Genomic DNA, 17355 nt, shown 5'->3' with positions numbered 1-17355 from the left:
TAGCAAAAGGACTACACCTTCCTAGTGGGCTCTCAGGCAGCGAGCCATGGCAGGGATTTTGCTTGGGTATCTGAGGCAGGAGCGCTCCCTTTATCCCTGAGACCACTGTATGCTGGTCAAAGCTCTCCACTGCTGGCTCACACAGAAGTGCACACAATTCACTCCGTTTACATCATCATTGTTCCTTGTCGCTTTTGTCTTAGCGTTGTTTAGTTCTCTCTTTTCATTTTCCCTGTCATACCACTGGTCTTCCAGGCCAACCTAAACTCTTCATTCTTGGCTGCAGCATGGCCAAACTGGCATCGGTTTTTCATCTCCTGAGCTTACTCTTTCATAATTTCCTTTATTTCAGCCAGTAAACGGCTGCATCCCTAAATCATCTTTTTTAAAACATCTCATTCCCAAAAGTTACCTGCCTGAAAGTATCAGATTCTGCTTTTTTTTTTTTTTTTTTGAAACTGTGATTATTAAATGAGGCGGTAATTCAGAACTTCCCCATTGCTTCCTTATCCAGAAGCTAACGCCATAAGCCCAGGACAGGGAAAGGAGAAGTCACTGAGACTGTGTTTGCTAGAAGCGTTTAGTAAGGCTTGTCCTGTTTTTCTTTGTATACCAAGCCTGATGAGGCATGGTTGGTGTTTTTCTTCTAAAAATGGTTACTGGAAGCTGGGATGTTAGTTTCCTGTTGGAAATTATTCCTTGGCATGAAGCAGTTCCTATGGCTTTTCTGGGGCTTACATCATGCCAGTGAAGCTGAACTCACTAGTGAGTTGATCGATTCAGTAAAAAATCTACCATCAAGAAGCAGAGCCAAGTGGATTCTGGTCAAAGAACTCAAAATAGCTGAAATAACATGCTCCTGAAAATGGTCAGTCTCTTCAGCTTGATTCTTTAAAGAAATGTCATAATGTTCAGTTCCCTTCATTCAGCTGACACATTTGAAGGGTTTCTGATCTTTGGATGCATGGAGTTTTTCAAATGCCAAGATGCTATGGTCATAGTCTACCTTGTCCAAAAGGCAAAGGTTTTGTGTATACTGCCTGTCAGTAGACTCTAACTAAATCAAGTGTAAAATGGCAAGGTTCCCAATTTCTCTTCCAAACGAGGAAGAATCTTGGATATCTTTAAGAATCTTGTATGAATGAAATTATACTTTATTTTCCCCCTGGAATGGCAGCACCTCTCAAAGCTCTTCTGGCCCCTGTCTGGCTCCATGTGTTACGTTCCTTTAGTAAAGCCAAGATAAAATACGTACAGTCTTGGTGAATGCATCACTTTACTTTTCCTCAACCACTTACCAAAGACAGCCCAGATCAAAGGTTAGCATCTTTGTTTCTTAAATTTCAAGTTTTTGTCCTACCCTCTTTTCCCAAACTGATTGTGCTGAGAAACTGTATATTGATGAACAAATAGCCAATATCTTTATCTACAAGTTGAAGAAGGTGCAAGCCCTTCTCCAGGACACAGAAGGAATGGTCTAGGATTTCCATACCATTTTCTTTGGTGGAGGAGGTTGGTTGGAAAAAGGATATGTGCTGGCCTTCCCGGAAGGGCCGGGGACTCCCACAGGCTCTTGGAAAGGAGGAATCAAAATATTGCCAGTTTGTATGCCACAGCCGTATGTAATGCATGGGCCAGAGTCCACTAACATCTGTTTGGGCATGTACCCATCTGTATTGTAGCTTAATTTCTAAACCAGTTAAAATACAGTCTTCTGTATTGGCAAACCAGTATTGAGGGTCATATGTACAGATCTTTGCATCATGTAATGCGGTGGAGATAAAGAAGAATGCACTATCCCAGCTTTTAAGAAGCTTATAATCCAGTTGTTTGAAGCTTTGAGTTTAGAAAGTCTTTCAAAAACCTGATGTTCTGGAGATACACTTTAAGAAAATTATAATTAATGTAAGTTTGTGCTGTTGTTATTGTGATTAAATGCTTCTCTTCACGTAGGTGCTATAACACAGGTCCCATTCACACCTCACCCATTCCTCCACCACCTCCCACCCTCATTCTTGAATAGCTGTATTCCAGAGAGGTGAGGCACAGAGTCAGGAATTGATCTCCAACGTGGGTAAAGCTAATAAATATGATTTAGGATGAAAAGGTACTGTGTAAATGCTTGAGATGTTGTTATTGCTGTTCTCATACGCTTTATTATTTTTAAATTGTGCATCCTTTTAAGTAGATTGTTTGTTCGCCACAGTCTCCATTATATCTAAGCAAAGCGTTCACAGAAATTTCTAAAACCTTTTCATTTCTCTCTGTAGGTTGTTGTTTCGTAACATTTTATACAAGAAAAGCTGCACTTGAGGCCCAGAATGCACTGCACAATATTAAAACTTTACCTGGGGTGAGTCGGTTTACTTTTGTACCAGAATCACTTTATTGCTTGAAAATGGTCCTTTCAACTGAAGGTTCTAGTTATGGGCTCTTAGTGCCAAAAATGACTTTGGTCTTTTGAGGAGTGTGTGCTGACCCCCCGGTTCCCTGTAGCAGCCACACCAGCTGGCCAGCCCATAAAGGAGCGCTGGCATTAACACTGACGGGAAGCATTCTCAAATAGTGCATCCCCTGGTTAGAAAATCAGAGTGACCCCACTGGGCAGCCACGGCTGCCAAAGAGTATTGGGTGGGCTAAGATTTTAAAAGGAAAAAAAAAAAACCCAACACACACAAGAGAAGCAAATGGAAAAGAAAAAGCTTTTATTCACCAGGAGCTCCTTTTCAAATTTTGTCTTTAGATTTTCTTTTGAAAGGACAAAATGTACCCTGTATAGCCATAATATTAAGCCTCCTAATGGTTTCTAAACAGTCAATGGTGGTTAACAAAGTCAGTGTTTTAATACCCAATTTGTGGCTTCATGTTGATATAGGACAGAAAATACAAAGCTTACAATTTTTTTCTCCATTTCCTTCCCAGTAATATTTGATAGTTGGCACAGTTCACTAGAAATGAACTGATGTTGCATGTAGGAACACCAGAATACAGTTTTTCTAAAGGATTTTGTGGCACTTTTATGTATTTCATGCTATTAATTTCCTGATGCTGTTTGAATGTTTTCCCTATTGACCCAAATATCAGTGATGAGTTCATAATGACATGCATTTGTTTTAATGAAGCACCTATGGTAACCAGTGCAAGGATAATGATTTTATTGAAACCTAGTTTGATAAGAATAAAAGAAAGATAATGTCCCTAATGTTTTCAGGGTATAATTCTACCTTTGTGTCATTTATTTGTCTCTGAACGCATACACAAACACCTCTGTGTATATACACATTCACACATGCACACATAACCATTGAACCACCACAGGCCCCCAGAAAAGATAGCATTTGTATGATTCATCCTAGACTCATTCACAATACAAGATTGTAGTGGCAAAAAGCTCAGCAAAAGATTTTCACAACATGAGCTTCTTCATCACCCATAAGTCATAAATTAAGAACCTTGATTTTGAATCATACTACTTTGGTATTTCCCTTTGTATGCGAGGAAATCAAAGAATAGAAGGTTCAGAAAAAGCAAGTGTGTGGTCCCACAGTGGTCCTGCCCAGTTTCACTGCTTCTCTCTGAAACTGCTAAGGTGGTTCTTAGTAAAGCTGCTTTTATTGAGTCTAAGTGCTTTGCTCAGTGACTTTAAAAAAAATATTATTTTATCTGTATTCTTCATGTAAATGGACTTTTTTTTAACACAGATTCTAGGAGATTGCAGTGTTGGGTCACATTATGGAATGAACGAGCCAAGGCAAATATTTACTGACTCAGCCAATAATAGATGAAAATCATTTTTATTTCCCAGGCTCCTAATCAAACCCAAAGACCGCTTTGTATTTCTTCTTTTAAAAAGAAATGCTTTCCAGTAATGAGCATGCCGAATCCCTTCTAGGTGTATTTTTTAAAATTACTTGAGACGGTGAACTGTTAATTTAGCATTTAAGGTATAGTGTAGTTTGATGCCAAGTCACATCATATTTTAAATGAATGCAGAGCTTGGTGAATATGTATTTATTCCTCTACTAGAAACAGAGCTCCCAGCATGCAATCTTCATAGTGGAGGTTGCGCTCAAGAAACCCAGAGTGAATATGATGAATGGGGCATGTTGAAAGGTATAAAAGCGACTTATGAATATGCTTCTGTTTGGGATTCTTACACTGACTCTTAGAAATCAACATGTTTTATATGTTTTAAATGTTCTACGTGTGTTACTTCTTTTCTTTCTAAAAATTCTGCATGTAGAATTCAGGGGAGGTAATGTTACAGACCCACTGTCAAGGACAGCAATTTGGGAGCTGGAAAAGTTGGTCGGTGAATTATTTTTGGTTTTCTCCTTATCTAGTTTCATATGCCCAATTACTTGAGGCAGGTTGAAGGAGTTTGAAAAGTCAGATTTGATTTGTAAGGCTGATAGCCTTTCCAGTGCACACACTTGCTACATTTGCCATTTCAAATATGGTAAATGAGGATAGAGTTTCACATCTTGGATTTATGTACAGCTTCGTCCAGTACACATTACCCTTAACAGCTATAGGAAAAACATGAAAGTGTTTTCCTTTTAGCTATGTGAGTCTTTGGTGGACAGAAAGAAATGGGACCAGACATAAAAGATTAATGCATATTCTTGGAAGAAAAAATATTACAGGGTGCCTTGCTGTTTGATTACAAGCCTTGGAATTAGTCAACATTTCCATAATTCTAAACCAATATACACCTGTTTTCCCACTGTGATGTGAAGGCACAACTTAATTTAACAGAGACCCTGCTGTGCTAAATCTCTCATTAAATACCAAGTGAGTTCGGTAATTTAAAGTTGTACACTACTATTTTAACTGGTTGCCTTCCTATTATGAAATTAATAAGAAATTAATGATGCACTTTGCCATATGCCTTCAATTTCTTTCTGAATAAAACTAAAAGGGATAAAGAAAAAATACATCACCAGCTGACACTTTAAAGCTTTTCTGGTTGTAATCATTTTCCTGTGGATAAAATCCATTAAAAAGTCACTTGCTGCCTTTTTTCTAAAGTGTCCGAAACTTTCGATTTAAAACAAGATCAAATAATGCTAGGGTTTTTTCCTATGTAATTTTCTTTTGCAGTTGATGTTTTGTTTCATAGGGAACTTTTATTATGCAACCAAGCTTGATTGATGTCTAGAGTTTGCTTTCCCCTGTACGTGCCATATTTCTTTCTTGAGGGAAACAAAGAACTTGGTTAGTTAGGAAGCAGAAACAAGTTGATAGGATGGTCTGTTGTGCAATCGAATGTGTCTGCCATAAGATTTTGATTTAAAGGCACCCTCCTTTACATGTCATGAATGGATTTTAGAAACCCTTTACATGGGGTTGGAGAAAGGACTCCCAGATTGAGGTGACGGATCAGGGCTCTTACGGAGCAGTGCAAAATCATTGAAGACACGTTTCTCAAACTTGCCTCTTACTGGGTAACCAAAGAAGACACGCTGTTTTACATCCCCTGAAATTCTCAACATAAACCCTAGAAATACAATGGCAGTCATAAAGGAAGCAAATTCAACAGCTCAACACAGAGCAAGGGATGAGAGTCTGGGAGTCCTTCCCTTGGTTTGATCATGCATCTCCTCTAGAAGTGGTTGCTGGATGCTCCAGCAACAGATGAAATTTTAGGTACAGTGCCTCATTAGTTACTGACATTTCATGAGATTAATCCCAAATGATCGTGGAGTTCCTACAGTGTGCCTAGCTCTAAGCTAGATACTGGCAGAGAGTAGCAGGGATCGAGCCCAAGGGGGCCTCTGGCTAATCTAGCTGGAAGGATGGACAGTAGACAAGTAGTTAATACTTACATGGTTCGTGCTTTCACGCTTTTCTGCTACAGACAGAATACCCATTCCACCCGACACACACATCCTTGAGATGCCTAGTAAGTAGAGCCTTTATAGCCTGAAGATAATACTGTGAGTGTATCTGCACAGGCTGGGCTAACTGAGAAGCCGTTGAATTTGGTGCCTTGTTTGGCTGACTTTTCCCACTGCTGGGCCATTTATGGTTTTGGACTAATTTTGGTTGCCCCCACTTTGATGATATGTCAATTTGGGGTTAAAGATAGCATCCCTTCTTGAGGGTTTTATCTAGGCACAACCTAACTGGTAGTTTGTTCAGTAGAAATGTCATTATCTGCCATTGTGTTTCCCAGAGGGACATCCTTGTCAAGGCAACTTGCAAGATTCTCATTTTGTTTTTTGTTGACCTAATTTAGCTCAATTAAAAAAATAAAATAAAATAGAGACTTAACTGAGGCCCAGAAAAACTACCAAGATCTTTTCACTAATCAGATGTCAGGGCCAAATATCCTTGTACCGGTGTCAGCACTGTGCTGGGTGTCATTCTCTTTCCAAGCTCTTAACACATATTGTCTCTGGTAATAAGGCTTTTGGATTGAAATCCACAGCAGTATCATTAGAGCATTCACTGTATAAATTAATTTAATTAAGGATGTAATAACAGAGAGGAATACAGTTTTGAAAAACCTCTTAAATTTTAACAGCAAGGAGGAAACTTCGGAATCTAAATGTCTTGTAAAATATTAATTGCAGATTTCTTCCAGACATCTTCTCTGAATATGCCTTACCCATTTCTTTTTAGAATCACCACCAGTTTTATTAAATGCAGTTTATATTAAGGAGTTATTGCCCTAAGAGAACATTTGTTTAGAGTGCTCCATTTTAGCAGCAGCATGCCAAAAGATGTTTTATGATAACCCATGCAAGGTGAGCGAGGACTGCCGGAGATCTGGGGTAGAAAAACAAATGAGCCTGATCCAATCGGAGGAGGCAGGAAGGCAGATGGCCTCCTGGGACAAGTGTGTTCACCCAGGTGGAGTGAATGGGCCCTTTCCTGGCCTGCCCTGGAAGAGATAGTGGACCTGTGTGGGTAGGCACCTTCCTCCCAAGCAGGCTTCACTCCGCTCTCCGTGGGGTTGGCCTCTGTGTTCTTTCCTAGTGGAGTGCTGCAGTTTCTCTCTTCAGCAAAAAAGCTTTGCTCTCACTGGGGCCAAATTTCGTTTGCCCATTTTAATGCATTTGGAGGTGTTCATTTTCTTTGAACCACCTCTCCTACTTATTGATAGGTATTAATGCCTTTGTTCTCAGAGCCATGATTATCATCATTTTATCATTGTCATCATCATCATTATTATTTTTTGCCATAAAATCTCTCAAACCTCATCTCATTGTGTCAGAGAAATTTCTCCTGAAACCATCCCATTGGAATCAAAGCCTAACTGGGCCAAGTTAGAGTATTTTTTTCTCAGATGCCTTTGGTTTAAAATTATCATGGAAAACAACTGAAACATCTGTATGAACAGGTTTGAGTCCTCGAAGTCTTGTGCCATACGGGGCACACAAAGCATTGACGCATTTCTTTATTCAGCAACCATGTATTGAACGTTTATTGTTTGCCAGGCACTGTTCTAGATACCAGAGAATACTGTAGTAGCAGCCATGCCCTTTATAACCAAATCACCAAACCACGAAGCCTGCCACCATGCTTACACGTGGTATGTGTTTAGTAAGTAACTCTTACATATTGAATGCCCAAGTAAGTTTTTATAATGAGATATTTCCAAAGGCCTACAGTTTTATTTTCTAAAAAAAGATAATTATGCCTAAAAATATTTCAGATGTTCCAAAATATAAAATGAATGTAGATATATTATCACATTTATGTGTGTTTAGTGATACAAATTGTTTCATAGACACAGATCTATATACGTGTATGTCTATATGCCCATAAACATACCTTCCACTGGTACACCTGTGGATGTCAGTCCAAATAAATGCAGGAAGATGGAACTTAAAGTCCTCCCCATTCTCTGTGCAGCCTGCTGGCATAGTCTCAATCACTTTGTAGTGAACTTTCTTATTTGAGGCTTCACCAACGATCTCAGTTCCTTGGTATAATTATAATTCTTTGTTTATGGCCACTTTGAGTCCGTATCATGGCAGATTCATGGTGCGTGTTAGAGAGGGTGCTTGAGAAATGGCCGTGCAGTGATGGTGAGCTTTGCTTCCCACCATCCTCACAGTCGGGGCTGAGCGGGGCACTGCCTGAGGAGCTTCCTGAGCCCTAAGGAAACATGCCTCAGAAGGCGCTGTGTCTGCCTCCTCACTTGTGTAGGTGTGAACTCTCCTCATGGAGCACCCCAACATACAAACGTGTGGAACATACATGTATTCCACACGTGTATTCTGCTGTGGAATGTGTCAGTCAGGACATCCATTTGGTGCAGATGTTTCAGATTTACATTTGCAGAATTTGGCCTGGGCTGAGAAACTCGTCCTCATGGGACTGCCTAGGAGGAGCCATTTCCCTGCCGTCTGTGTTTTCAGATAATACTCAAATCTCATACAAATAAAAGCCAAACAAACAAAATAAGGACTTTGTTTCTCTTGGAGATGACTTTTTAAGGACTGTGACAGAGAGTAGCAGGGGGAGCTCTGGAGGAGTCCTTGGGGGTGCAGAAACTCCCTTCCCCCTGCAGTAGTCACAGCAGTATGAAAGGGATAGGGGCAGAGTGTAGACCCAGCCCCAAGTCGGGCTCAGCCAGGTGCAACAGGATGGCTCCCAGCTGAGCAGTGTAGACCAGGAGAAGATATTGGAGGATGGAAGGAAATCCTGGGCCCAGTGAGTTCCATTCTGCAGGCCCAGGCCCCAGGGCAATGTGAAAGTGTATTTTAATGCTTAATAAAAGGCCATTACAAATTGTCTGTTTCACCCGCCATAAAGTTTTACACACTACCTGAATAGCAGGTTGTTTTGCTTTTGGCTGGCAGTCTGTCGATTCAGTAATGTTGATGGGCAGTTATTTATGTATGGCTTTGATCAAAATAAAAAACTAGTTACTTTTAAAGCATGGTGTACTCGGTATAAGGAATTGTACGAGAGAAAGCGTAAGAGGATTCTTCAGGTAGTGCAAAGTTGAAAATGCCAGCACAGGATTACAGTAGGGAATAGCCACACCATTTTTGGCCTCAGAACCCAGTGGAAGGCAATGTTTAGTTCTGCAAACCACATAGTCTCAGCTATATCCCTAATTAATAGGACTGTCGCCAGGGCTTGTGTGAGAGAGTATGTTAACGCGCTGGTACTGGTGCCTGGTCAGATTTGCAAAAGTGCCTTGTGTCATTGCTTGAGGGATACTGGTATCTCATTAGTATCTTGTGAGGGGTTGGTAGGATGGTACAATGGCAAAATGAAGCCATAGTTAGATTGCAGAGATAATAATTTCTCTACGACAGCCCAAGATTAAGCTGGGAATATGCAGTTCACTTATGTCGACCTTAGTTCCCAAAAGGTTGATAGGATTTCAAAAGAAGATTGTGGGGGAGGCGGGGGATCCTTGAATTTGATTAAAAGTCTGCATGGAATTACAGAGGAAGGTGTGAGCTATGATAATCAAATGATGAAAGGAGAAGTTTGAAATGCACCTAGAAAATTGTCCAAATTCTGTCATTAGCATATAGGGTTTCCATGAGAACTCATCTCTGAGAATATCATATCTGGCTGGACAGATCTTTGATCTTTGACATCAGCTGAACATAACTCAGCAGATGATGTCCAGGTGAAGTGCACTCGTGAGTTCGGAGCCTGGAGCTTTAGGCCATACAAAAAGTATACAGCATGGGTAGATGTGGAGAGAGTTCTCCCAGAAACACCAAGGTTCTTCCCCCACACACTAGGAAATAGAGAATGGCTGAGCTGGGGAGAGCCAAGGCCGGGATCAGAGGGAGTCAGGGCTCTGCCGAATGTGATCTGATTTGTGCAGGGAAGCACGCTGGACACTTACAGGAGGGTGGTGTGGGGAGGGAAAGTTTTGTCTGTCCCTCTGCTCGTTTCAGCCATAAATGGTCATAGCATACAGGTGCCTGGGAAGTCTCATTAATATTATGACATAAGCTGTTGAAGTTGGTTTGATAATGAAGGAATATTTCAGGGCCGTACCCTCACAGCTCTCACCGCCCACCAGCCGCAGAGATGAAAGGATAAATGGTAAACAGTGCTTGTGGAGATCGCAGAAAGGCACACTGTGGCAAAGGCTCTCTTTCATGGTCCTCATTGTCCCTGCCTGTCATTACTTCCTGTTAACACTCAAAACACACATTTGTGCTGCCATCCCCTCCTCCTCCAGCCTTAAAAATGCTTGCAATGCCTTCTGCACTTGATCTGCAAAACAAAAATGGTTGGACTGAGTGGCTCTTTCCAATATTGCAAAACTCTTCTTTGCTGTCCATGCATTGTCTGTGGTCATGTCCTATTTAACGAAAATCTCTATACTGTGACTTAACTTGGTTCTGTGATGGGTTAGTCATTTTAGAGTACTTTACATAGACAAACGTGGATTATTCAAGCTTTGACTATCCGCTTTGAGATTGTCTGGGCGTCTGCTTTCCTCCCTGGTTGAGAACCAACAGGGAGCTTAGTAATCATAATTTTTCCACCGGGAAACGGAGAAAAGAAAGGGCAAGGGGATGGACTCGAGCGAGTCAGTTTATTTCCTTGTTTACAGCCCTGGTTTGACAAGAAAGGGTATTTAACCTAATGAGGTTTCAGGATTATTGGTGGATTTTTTTATCTGTTTGATTCCTGTCCTCGGCTAACATGGGTAAGTGACTTCTCTGTGTTTGTAAATGGCTTTATAGGGTTGTTTATTTGTTATCTCTTCTAAAAATATTTCAGGTGATGTGTTGATAGCATTCACCTTGTTATACTGAGGACATCTCTGAAGTGCCAGAGATTAAATTAACTTCTCTGACCTCCCTAAGCAAAGCAGTGATGGAACTGGAATTAGAAGTCGTCATTTCTAGGACTCCCCAGTTGGGTTGGCCTCGTGGTGGTGGAATTAGGTGTCATGCTCACTGCATTGTAGGGTGGAATGGGCGTGGCTTAAGAGGCCAGCACAGCACAACAGGAACAGTCCCCATGAAGGAAGTAGCACCTCTTTACGGGTTGCCATGGGGAGGCTCCATGGCTGTGGTTTAATTTTCACGACTCCACGGGACATTTGTTGTATACCCTGTTTTACTGACAAGGAAGCTGAAACTCAAAGAAGATGAGTAACTTGTTTGGGGTTAAACAGCTGACACCTGACTTTACAGGGAGTTGGATAGAACCAGTATGTCTGGACTCTAAGCCAAGGAACTTTCCATTCTGCTGTGTGTTGGTGCAGGCGTGCCGGTCCCGGCAAGTGGTCCTGGCAGGTGGAGGGCCTCTGAAGGACCACATTTGCCCCTCTGGCACTGTCACAAGATAAATCTAAATCCTCAGTCCTGCCACACTACTGCAGCTCGTCATAGATGTGGAACAGCAGGACCATGACAGTTCTGGCTGTGTCAGATGGCATGGACCTGTTGACAGGGTGCAGCAGCATGAACCTAGAAGTCAGCTGGGCAGGCAGTGGCCACACACATGCACACACACACACACACACACACACGAGCTGGCCCTGCCACAGCAGGAGCATCAGGGCACCTGGCTGCAGCTGTGCCCAAAACAGGAAGCCATGTTCCCTTGCACAGGTCCTGAAAAACATTCAGCGAGCGAGGCAAGGTGTTTGCTAGAGACTTTTGGGTGTGAGGTTACTAACACGGAGCTTTCTAAGAGGAAGTGATAGATCAAAGACAGTCATCACTGTAAGAGGTACTGCTTTGCGAAAGTGATTATAAATGCACCATCTTTCTTTAGAGGAGTGTAGCTTTAGCAGCATCATCTCATTGACATTCATGTTATTAGGGTGCATTTCTTTATCTGCATCCACAGGCCTTCAGTCCCAATCCACAATCTGCATTTTAATGCCCATCTCCATCCAGCTGTCCTCGCCATTGCTCTGCTTCCGTGTTCCACAGACAGGGGAAGGGCAGAGTATGGAGGCTCACCCTGGAAGAGTGAGCAGGACTCTGTTAGCTGCAACCCCAAGCTTTAGGCAGCAGGACAAGGGGCCGAGGTTGTGAAACAAACAGAAACCTCAGCCTGCCTGCCATCATCACACCCTGCTGCCCTGAAAACTCCTGGAGGCCTTTAGAAAGGAAGTTCTACCCTGTCATTTTATTAATGAGGAAGTGATGGTCCAAGCAGCCAAGTCTGCGTAACCATCCAAGCTTCTGAATCTGCTGCTGCTGACAAGGGGCCAGACTCACCACCACAAACCAGGGCACTGAGAGGTAGAACCAGGCAGCCCACGCCACAGATGGCGCAGCAGAATGAACACGGCCCCATGAGACAGCGCTGCTGCTCTCCCCATCGTGGCAAAGTCAAGGCAAAGGAGGATGGGTGCCAGGGGTGCCTCTGCATGAAGTGCTGGAAGCTTGGACGTTCCTAGGCCAGTTAGGATCAAAGGCTGAGCACTGGCCCGGATATTAGGGCCAGTTCTGGGTTGGCTCTGTCTAGCCATCACATTGTGGTTTTTGCTGTTATCTGCTGTTAGATTCTGCCAGAATCTAAATGATAGATGTATCATGAGGCGGAAGCTCAGGCTACCTCTAAGTTACAACAGTCAGAGCTCATGATGTCACAGTGGCCTCTGGCACCTTGGGTTAGACCAGGTAGTTATTTGCCATCTCTAGGCTGGCACTTTCTACAACACTGTCACGCATCAGGGACGAGGGTACATCAGGGACGAGGGTACATCAGGGATGAGGGTACATCAGGGACGAGGGTGCCGAGTGAGAGCAAAGGACAGGCTCCTGCAAACTCCTCTCCTCTCGTGGAGGCTTAACTGAGTGACTGTGGATCGCCGGGTGTATTTTAATCTTTGACATTCTGCACTTTGTGTACTCACCAGCACATACACGGTATCATTGTTTCCTCAGAAGAGTGTGTATTTAAATACATGCCAGGAAACTGTGCAGGTATTTCACATTAAGTAGCATATGGGGCTCAGTGTAGTCAAGAAGCCACAGGGATTAGGAAAGAGAAAATGAATTGCTGTCATTGCATATATGTTATATGCTTAGTAAATGTCAGAACAGTAGTCACAGAACCTCAGAATGTTTCTAGCATTCTGAGGTTATATTTTGGCTTATAAATGTTTTGTCTACATAATGGATATCTATCAGTGGCTTTCAGAATTCAAGTAATTTAATGAAATAACACTAAATGTTCACATATTAAAAGTAGTAGTAACAGCTGTTAACAGTAGTTAACAGCTGTTGAGTGTTTACTATGTCCTCGGAACTATGCCAAGAACGTTATATGTACTTGATCTCACGTAAAAAAAAAAAATAAATAAGGTAGTAATTTGTCTTCCTTACCTGTTTGCCTTTTCAACTAGAAGCCTATTGTTCTACATTCAAGAGAGTTAAAGTGGCTACACCTCTTAGAGAACATTTCCCTAATGATAAATCAGTGAGTATCTTTTATGGGTAGTAATTTACCTACTTTAACTAGATACAAGTATGATAAGAAAGAGACCTTTCATTTAACTGAAGCTAAGCTCATCCTGTCTTCCTTACATTGCTAATATCTGACTTATAATTTACTAATATTTGTAAGGTGTCATTTAAGTAGGTGTGGAAGTATTAGCCTAGATTTTAAGTAGTTCTTTGGTGTCTTCTGCAGCTCATAGAGGCACTGTAATCACAACCCCCACCCGCGCCCCTTGCAAAAAAAAAAACACCTTGGAACCACCATTTTATCACTTGAGAATCTCAGTCACTGAGTTAACCTAAATCACTCCAAAGGCAGAGTTACCAAGATTTTAAAAACTCTGTAGGTCATTGACAAAAACTAAATGTCATCAGTAAGGAAAATACTTGAGAGAGACTCAAAAGCCCAGGAAATCCTGTAGCTGATTTCAGTCGGCTCTTGTTTCTTTGAATGTTATATGGGTCAAGAGAGGAAGGAAGGACCTGTGCGGGAAAGTAGGCCAGATGGAATTATAGATCACAGACCACAGAAGCACGTCCTGTCCAAGCTCTTCACTTGATAGATGAGGAAACTGGAGCCCAGAAAGGTGGGAGGACAGGTGAGATGCTGAAGGTCGCGCCAGTCAGTGCTGGGGTGAGAAACACATCTCCTAACCCCGAGCCCGTTGCTCTTTACAGCAAACCATGCCCCATGATTTCTCTGCAAGATTATGCCAAGCACGTCACCTTAAAGAATCAGAAATCCAGAATCCAAATTTCCAGTCTGTGCGTAGCATTTCACTCCGTGACCTGAGGCTGTTGAACTTGGTGTTTTCTTTTTCTCGTTTCCATTCTCTGGGAAAGACCCAGAAACCTAAGATTCTTCCTGGCCATCTACCCAAAATGATACGTGCAGTAGATGAACTTATAAAGAATCGATGAAGACAAAGGAAAGCAGTCCTTAGTACTTCAGCCCATTTGCATGTAAAACTGGGGCAGTGATTCTCAGCCTCAGCTGCACAGGAATAGAATCCCTTGGGAGCTTTTAAAACTATGTATGCCTGGGCCACACCACAGCCAAATAAGACTAGCTTGGGATGAGAGTCTGGCATCAGTTTTTTTTGTTTGTTTGTTTTTTTGAGAGACAGAGTCTTGCTCTGTTGGCTGGAGTGCAGTGGTGCAATCTCGGCTCACTGCAACCTCCACTTCCCAGGTTCACATGATTCTCCTGCCTCAGCCTCCCAAGTAGCTGGGATTATAGGCATGTGCCACCACATCCAGCTAATTTTTATATTTTTAGCAGAGACAGGGTTTTTGCCATGTTGGCCAGGCTAGTCTTGAACTCCTAACCTCAAGTGATCCACCCACCTCAGCCTCCCAAAGAGCTGGGATTACAGGCCTGAGCCACCATGCCTGGCCTAGTATTTTTACAGCTCCCCAAGTGATTCCAGTGTGCAGGCAAGTTTTAGAACTTCGGTTAAGAGAATCATCATTGACCCCAAGGGCTAAGTGGTGGTGACATAACTTGTTTTCATCTTCCGCTGTTCATCTAGATGTACAGGCACTCACTCTGACCTGCTGATCATCTTCCCACAGGTACACCAGAGTCTTGGTACTCAAGCAGCAGTCACGTCATCTGAGAAAGTGTTAAAATGCAGCCTTGCAGGCCCTCGCCCCGGATCTGCATTTGAACTAGATCCCTGGGACTTACACGTTCACCCAGAAATAATCATGTGAGGTGACAGATAGGTTGACTAGCTTGATTGTGATCATCATTTCACAGTGCGTCTGTATGTCAGAACATCGCTCTGAAAAAATAAGATTTAAAAAATTTTTTTTAATTGGAAATACTAAATCCTGGGTGACATGGGTACACAGCGAAGTTTGAGAAGTGCTGTTCCGTAGAACCGGTCCTCTCCGATGCTCCTTCCCCGGGAGTCCCTCACAGGGCGCACTGTAGGGCAGCCCCGTTTGTGTGTACACACACACTTCTCGCAAATGCTGGGTTGCTGTGTTCCCTCATCTGAGTACCAGAGTCAAGAGAGATCCTCTGAGAGGCTGCCACCCTCCCTGTTTCCTTCCAGACATTCTGAAGGTGGGGTGGAGTGGGGCAGCCTGACTATGGAGGACAGGAGGTGAGAAAGTAAATGGAGATGTGAGGACGTGCTGGGTTTTCCAGCATCCTTGAATGAGCAACTGGGTTTTTCCCTCCCAACCATCCTCTAAATTGTGGGAAATCTCTGAATGGGACTTACATAGAATTAATGTGTGTCAGACTGTAAGGGGATGAATGGAAATGCTGCTATTTTAAGCACAGTTTTTCTGGCCAGAACAAGCTAATTCTAAAGCATGAGGAACAATTTTCTGCCACAAAGAGTTAATCTGTAATACTCAGCAGCTCATTTCCACCTTGCAGAAAGCATCGGAGTGTAGAGTCCTGCTGTTTCATCATTCACGGACTCGAAATTTGTTACCAGGAGAGCAGAGCATTTATTACCCTGTGTCTCTTGCTATCTGCAGCTTGAGAGACTTTTGCTGACAAAGAAAATTTAACTACCACATGAATGCTAGAGTGGAATATACTATTGCATAATGAGGGATGCTGGGTCTATGTATGTTTTTGCAATTTGGGAGGCTTAAAAAGAATGTCATCTGCCCTAAACAGTGTAAGATTTCCTCTTGAGTGAGTTCTGAGTTCTTGTTTTTCATTCTTCCTTCTTGTGAATCTGGAGAAGTTTTTCACATTGTGGGTTATTCCTAATTATTGTAGCTGCAACAAACATCCTGGGTTGTAGTCTGTAAGGACAAAATCATTTGTTGCTGCATAAAACCTGAACTTACCATGGTCAGCGTTTGCCTAAATCAGCAGCTGCTGCTTATTGGACCAGCATCAAAGAGTGAGCTGCAGTTGGTCGACCAAATAAGAAACAAAGTGATTAGAAGATCCTTGTGGAACAGGAAGCAGAGTGGGGCAAGACAAGAGAGAGCATATACCCAGAGGAGGAGACAAGCTAGGGTATCATATCAGCATGATGGGGTGTCAGCCCTGAGCAGAGAAGGGGATCTGGAAGGAGTATGTGGGCTGGAAGATAAAAAGAACCAGGGTTCCTGCAGAACTTACAGAAGCACACACGTTGTGTCTGTTTTGCTCATTGCAACCAAATGATTAACTCTTCAGGAAAAAAGAAAAAAAAAATCCTGTCTACTTAGTTTGTATATCGTTGCTATCTATTTTTTTTTTTTTTCCAAAAAAGGCAAGAAACCTTTACTCTTTGATAGAGGAGACAGCTTTCCAAACAACAAGACTCAATAAAGACAGCATGAGGTCAACCGAACCTGAATCTGTCTCTTCTCTTTCCCCTTTTCTCTCCTTTTTACCTGCAATGCACTCAAAAGGCAAAAAAAAAAAAAAATTACAATAAAATTAAAATCTTTCATCATCTCAATATTACATAAAAATTGTGTTCAAAAGAGAAAACCAAATTTTACCTTTGCATTCATGTATTATTAGTGTTAAGCACCACCCCCATCTTTTTTTTATACTTTAAGTTTTAGGGTACATGTGCACAACATGCAGGTGTATACATATATATGTATACATGTGCCATGTTGGTGTGCTGCACCCATTAACTCGTCATTTAACATTAGGTATATCTCCTAATGGTATCCCTTCCCCCTCCCCCGACCCCACAACAGGCCCCGGTGTGTGATGTTCCCCTTCCTGTGTCCATGTGTTCTCATTGATCAGTTCCCACCTATGAGTGCTATCTTTCATTCTCCCATTCCTGTACTCATTTCTGTTGTTTCAGTATCTGATTAGAGCTGAATTAATATAGTTGGGGCTAAAAAATAGCTTCTGTCTCTCAGTGACACATTTTTGGAGACTCATAAGCCTTATTGTTTTCTCATCAGTGACAACTGTGTCTCTGAGTCAGATGACTTGAGTCTCCTTCACCCTTGGTCTTGGGGGGAA

At 42.3% G+C, this 17355-nt stretch overlaps 1 protein-coding gene across 24 annotated transcripts in view; it reads left to right on the top strand.

The window, feature by feature from the left end:
* CELF2 (CUGBP Elav-like family member 2) overlaps nucleotides 1-17355 on the top strand; it is an 867108-nt gene that overhangs the window by 745355 nt on the left and 104398 nt on the right. For all 24 annotated transcript variants that reach the window (XM_030819314.1, XM_030819310.1, XM_030819322.1 and 21 more), the window contains one exon: nucleotides 2271-2353. In XM_030819314.1, coding sequence (XP_030675174.1) covers nucleotides 2271-2353 — 83 coding nt within the window. The remainder of the gene's footprint in view (nucleotides 1-2270; nucleotides 2354-17355) is intronic.

This window comes from Nomascus leucogenys, chromosome 9, assembly GCF_006542625.1.
Source record: "Nomascus leucogenys isolate Asia chromosome 9, Asia_NLE_v1, whole genome shotgun sequence".
NCBI classification, from domain to species: domain Eukaryota; kingdom Metazoa; phylum Chordata; class Mammalia; order Primates; family Hylobatidae; genus Nomascus; species Nomascus leucogenys.
This window is presented reverse-complemented; position numbering and strand designations above follow the sequence as displayed.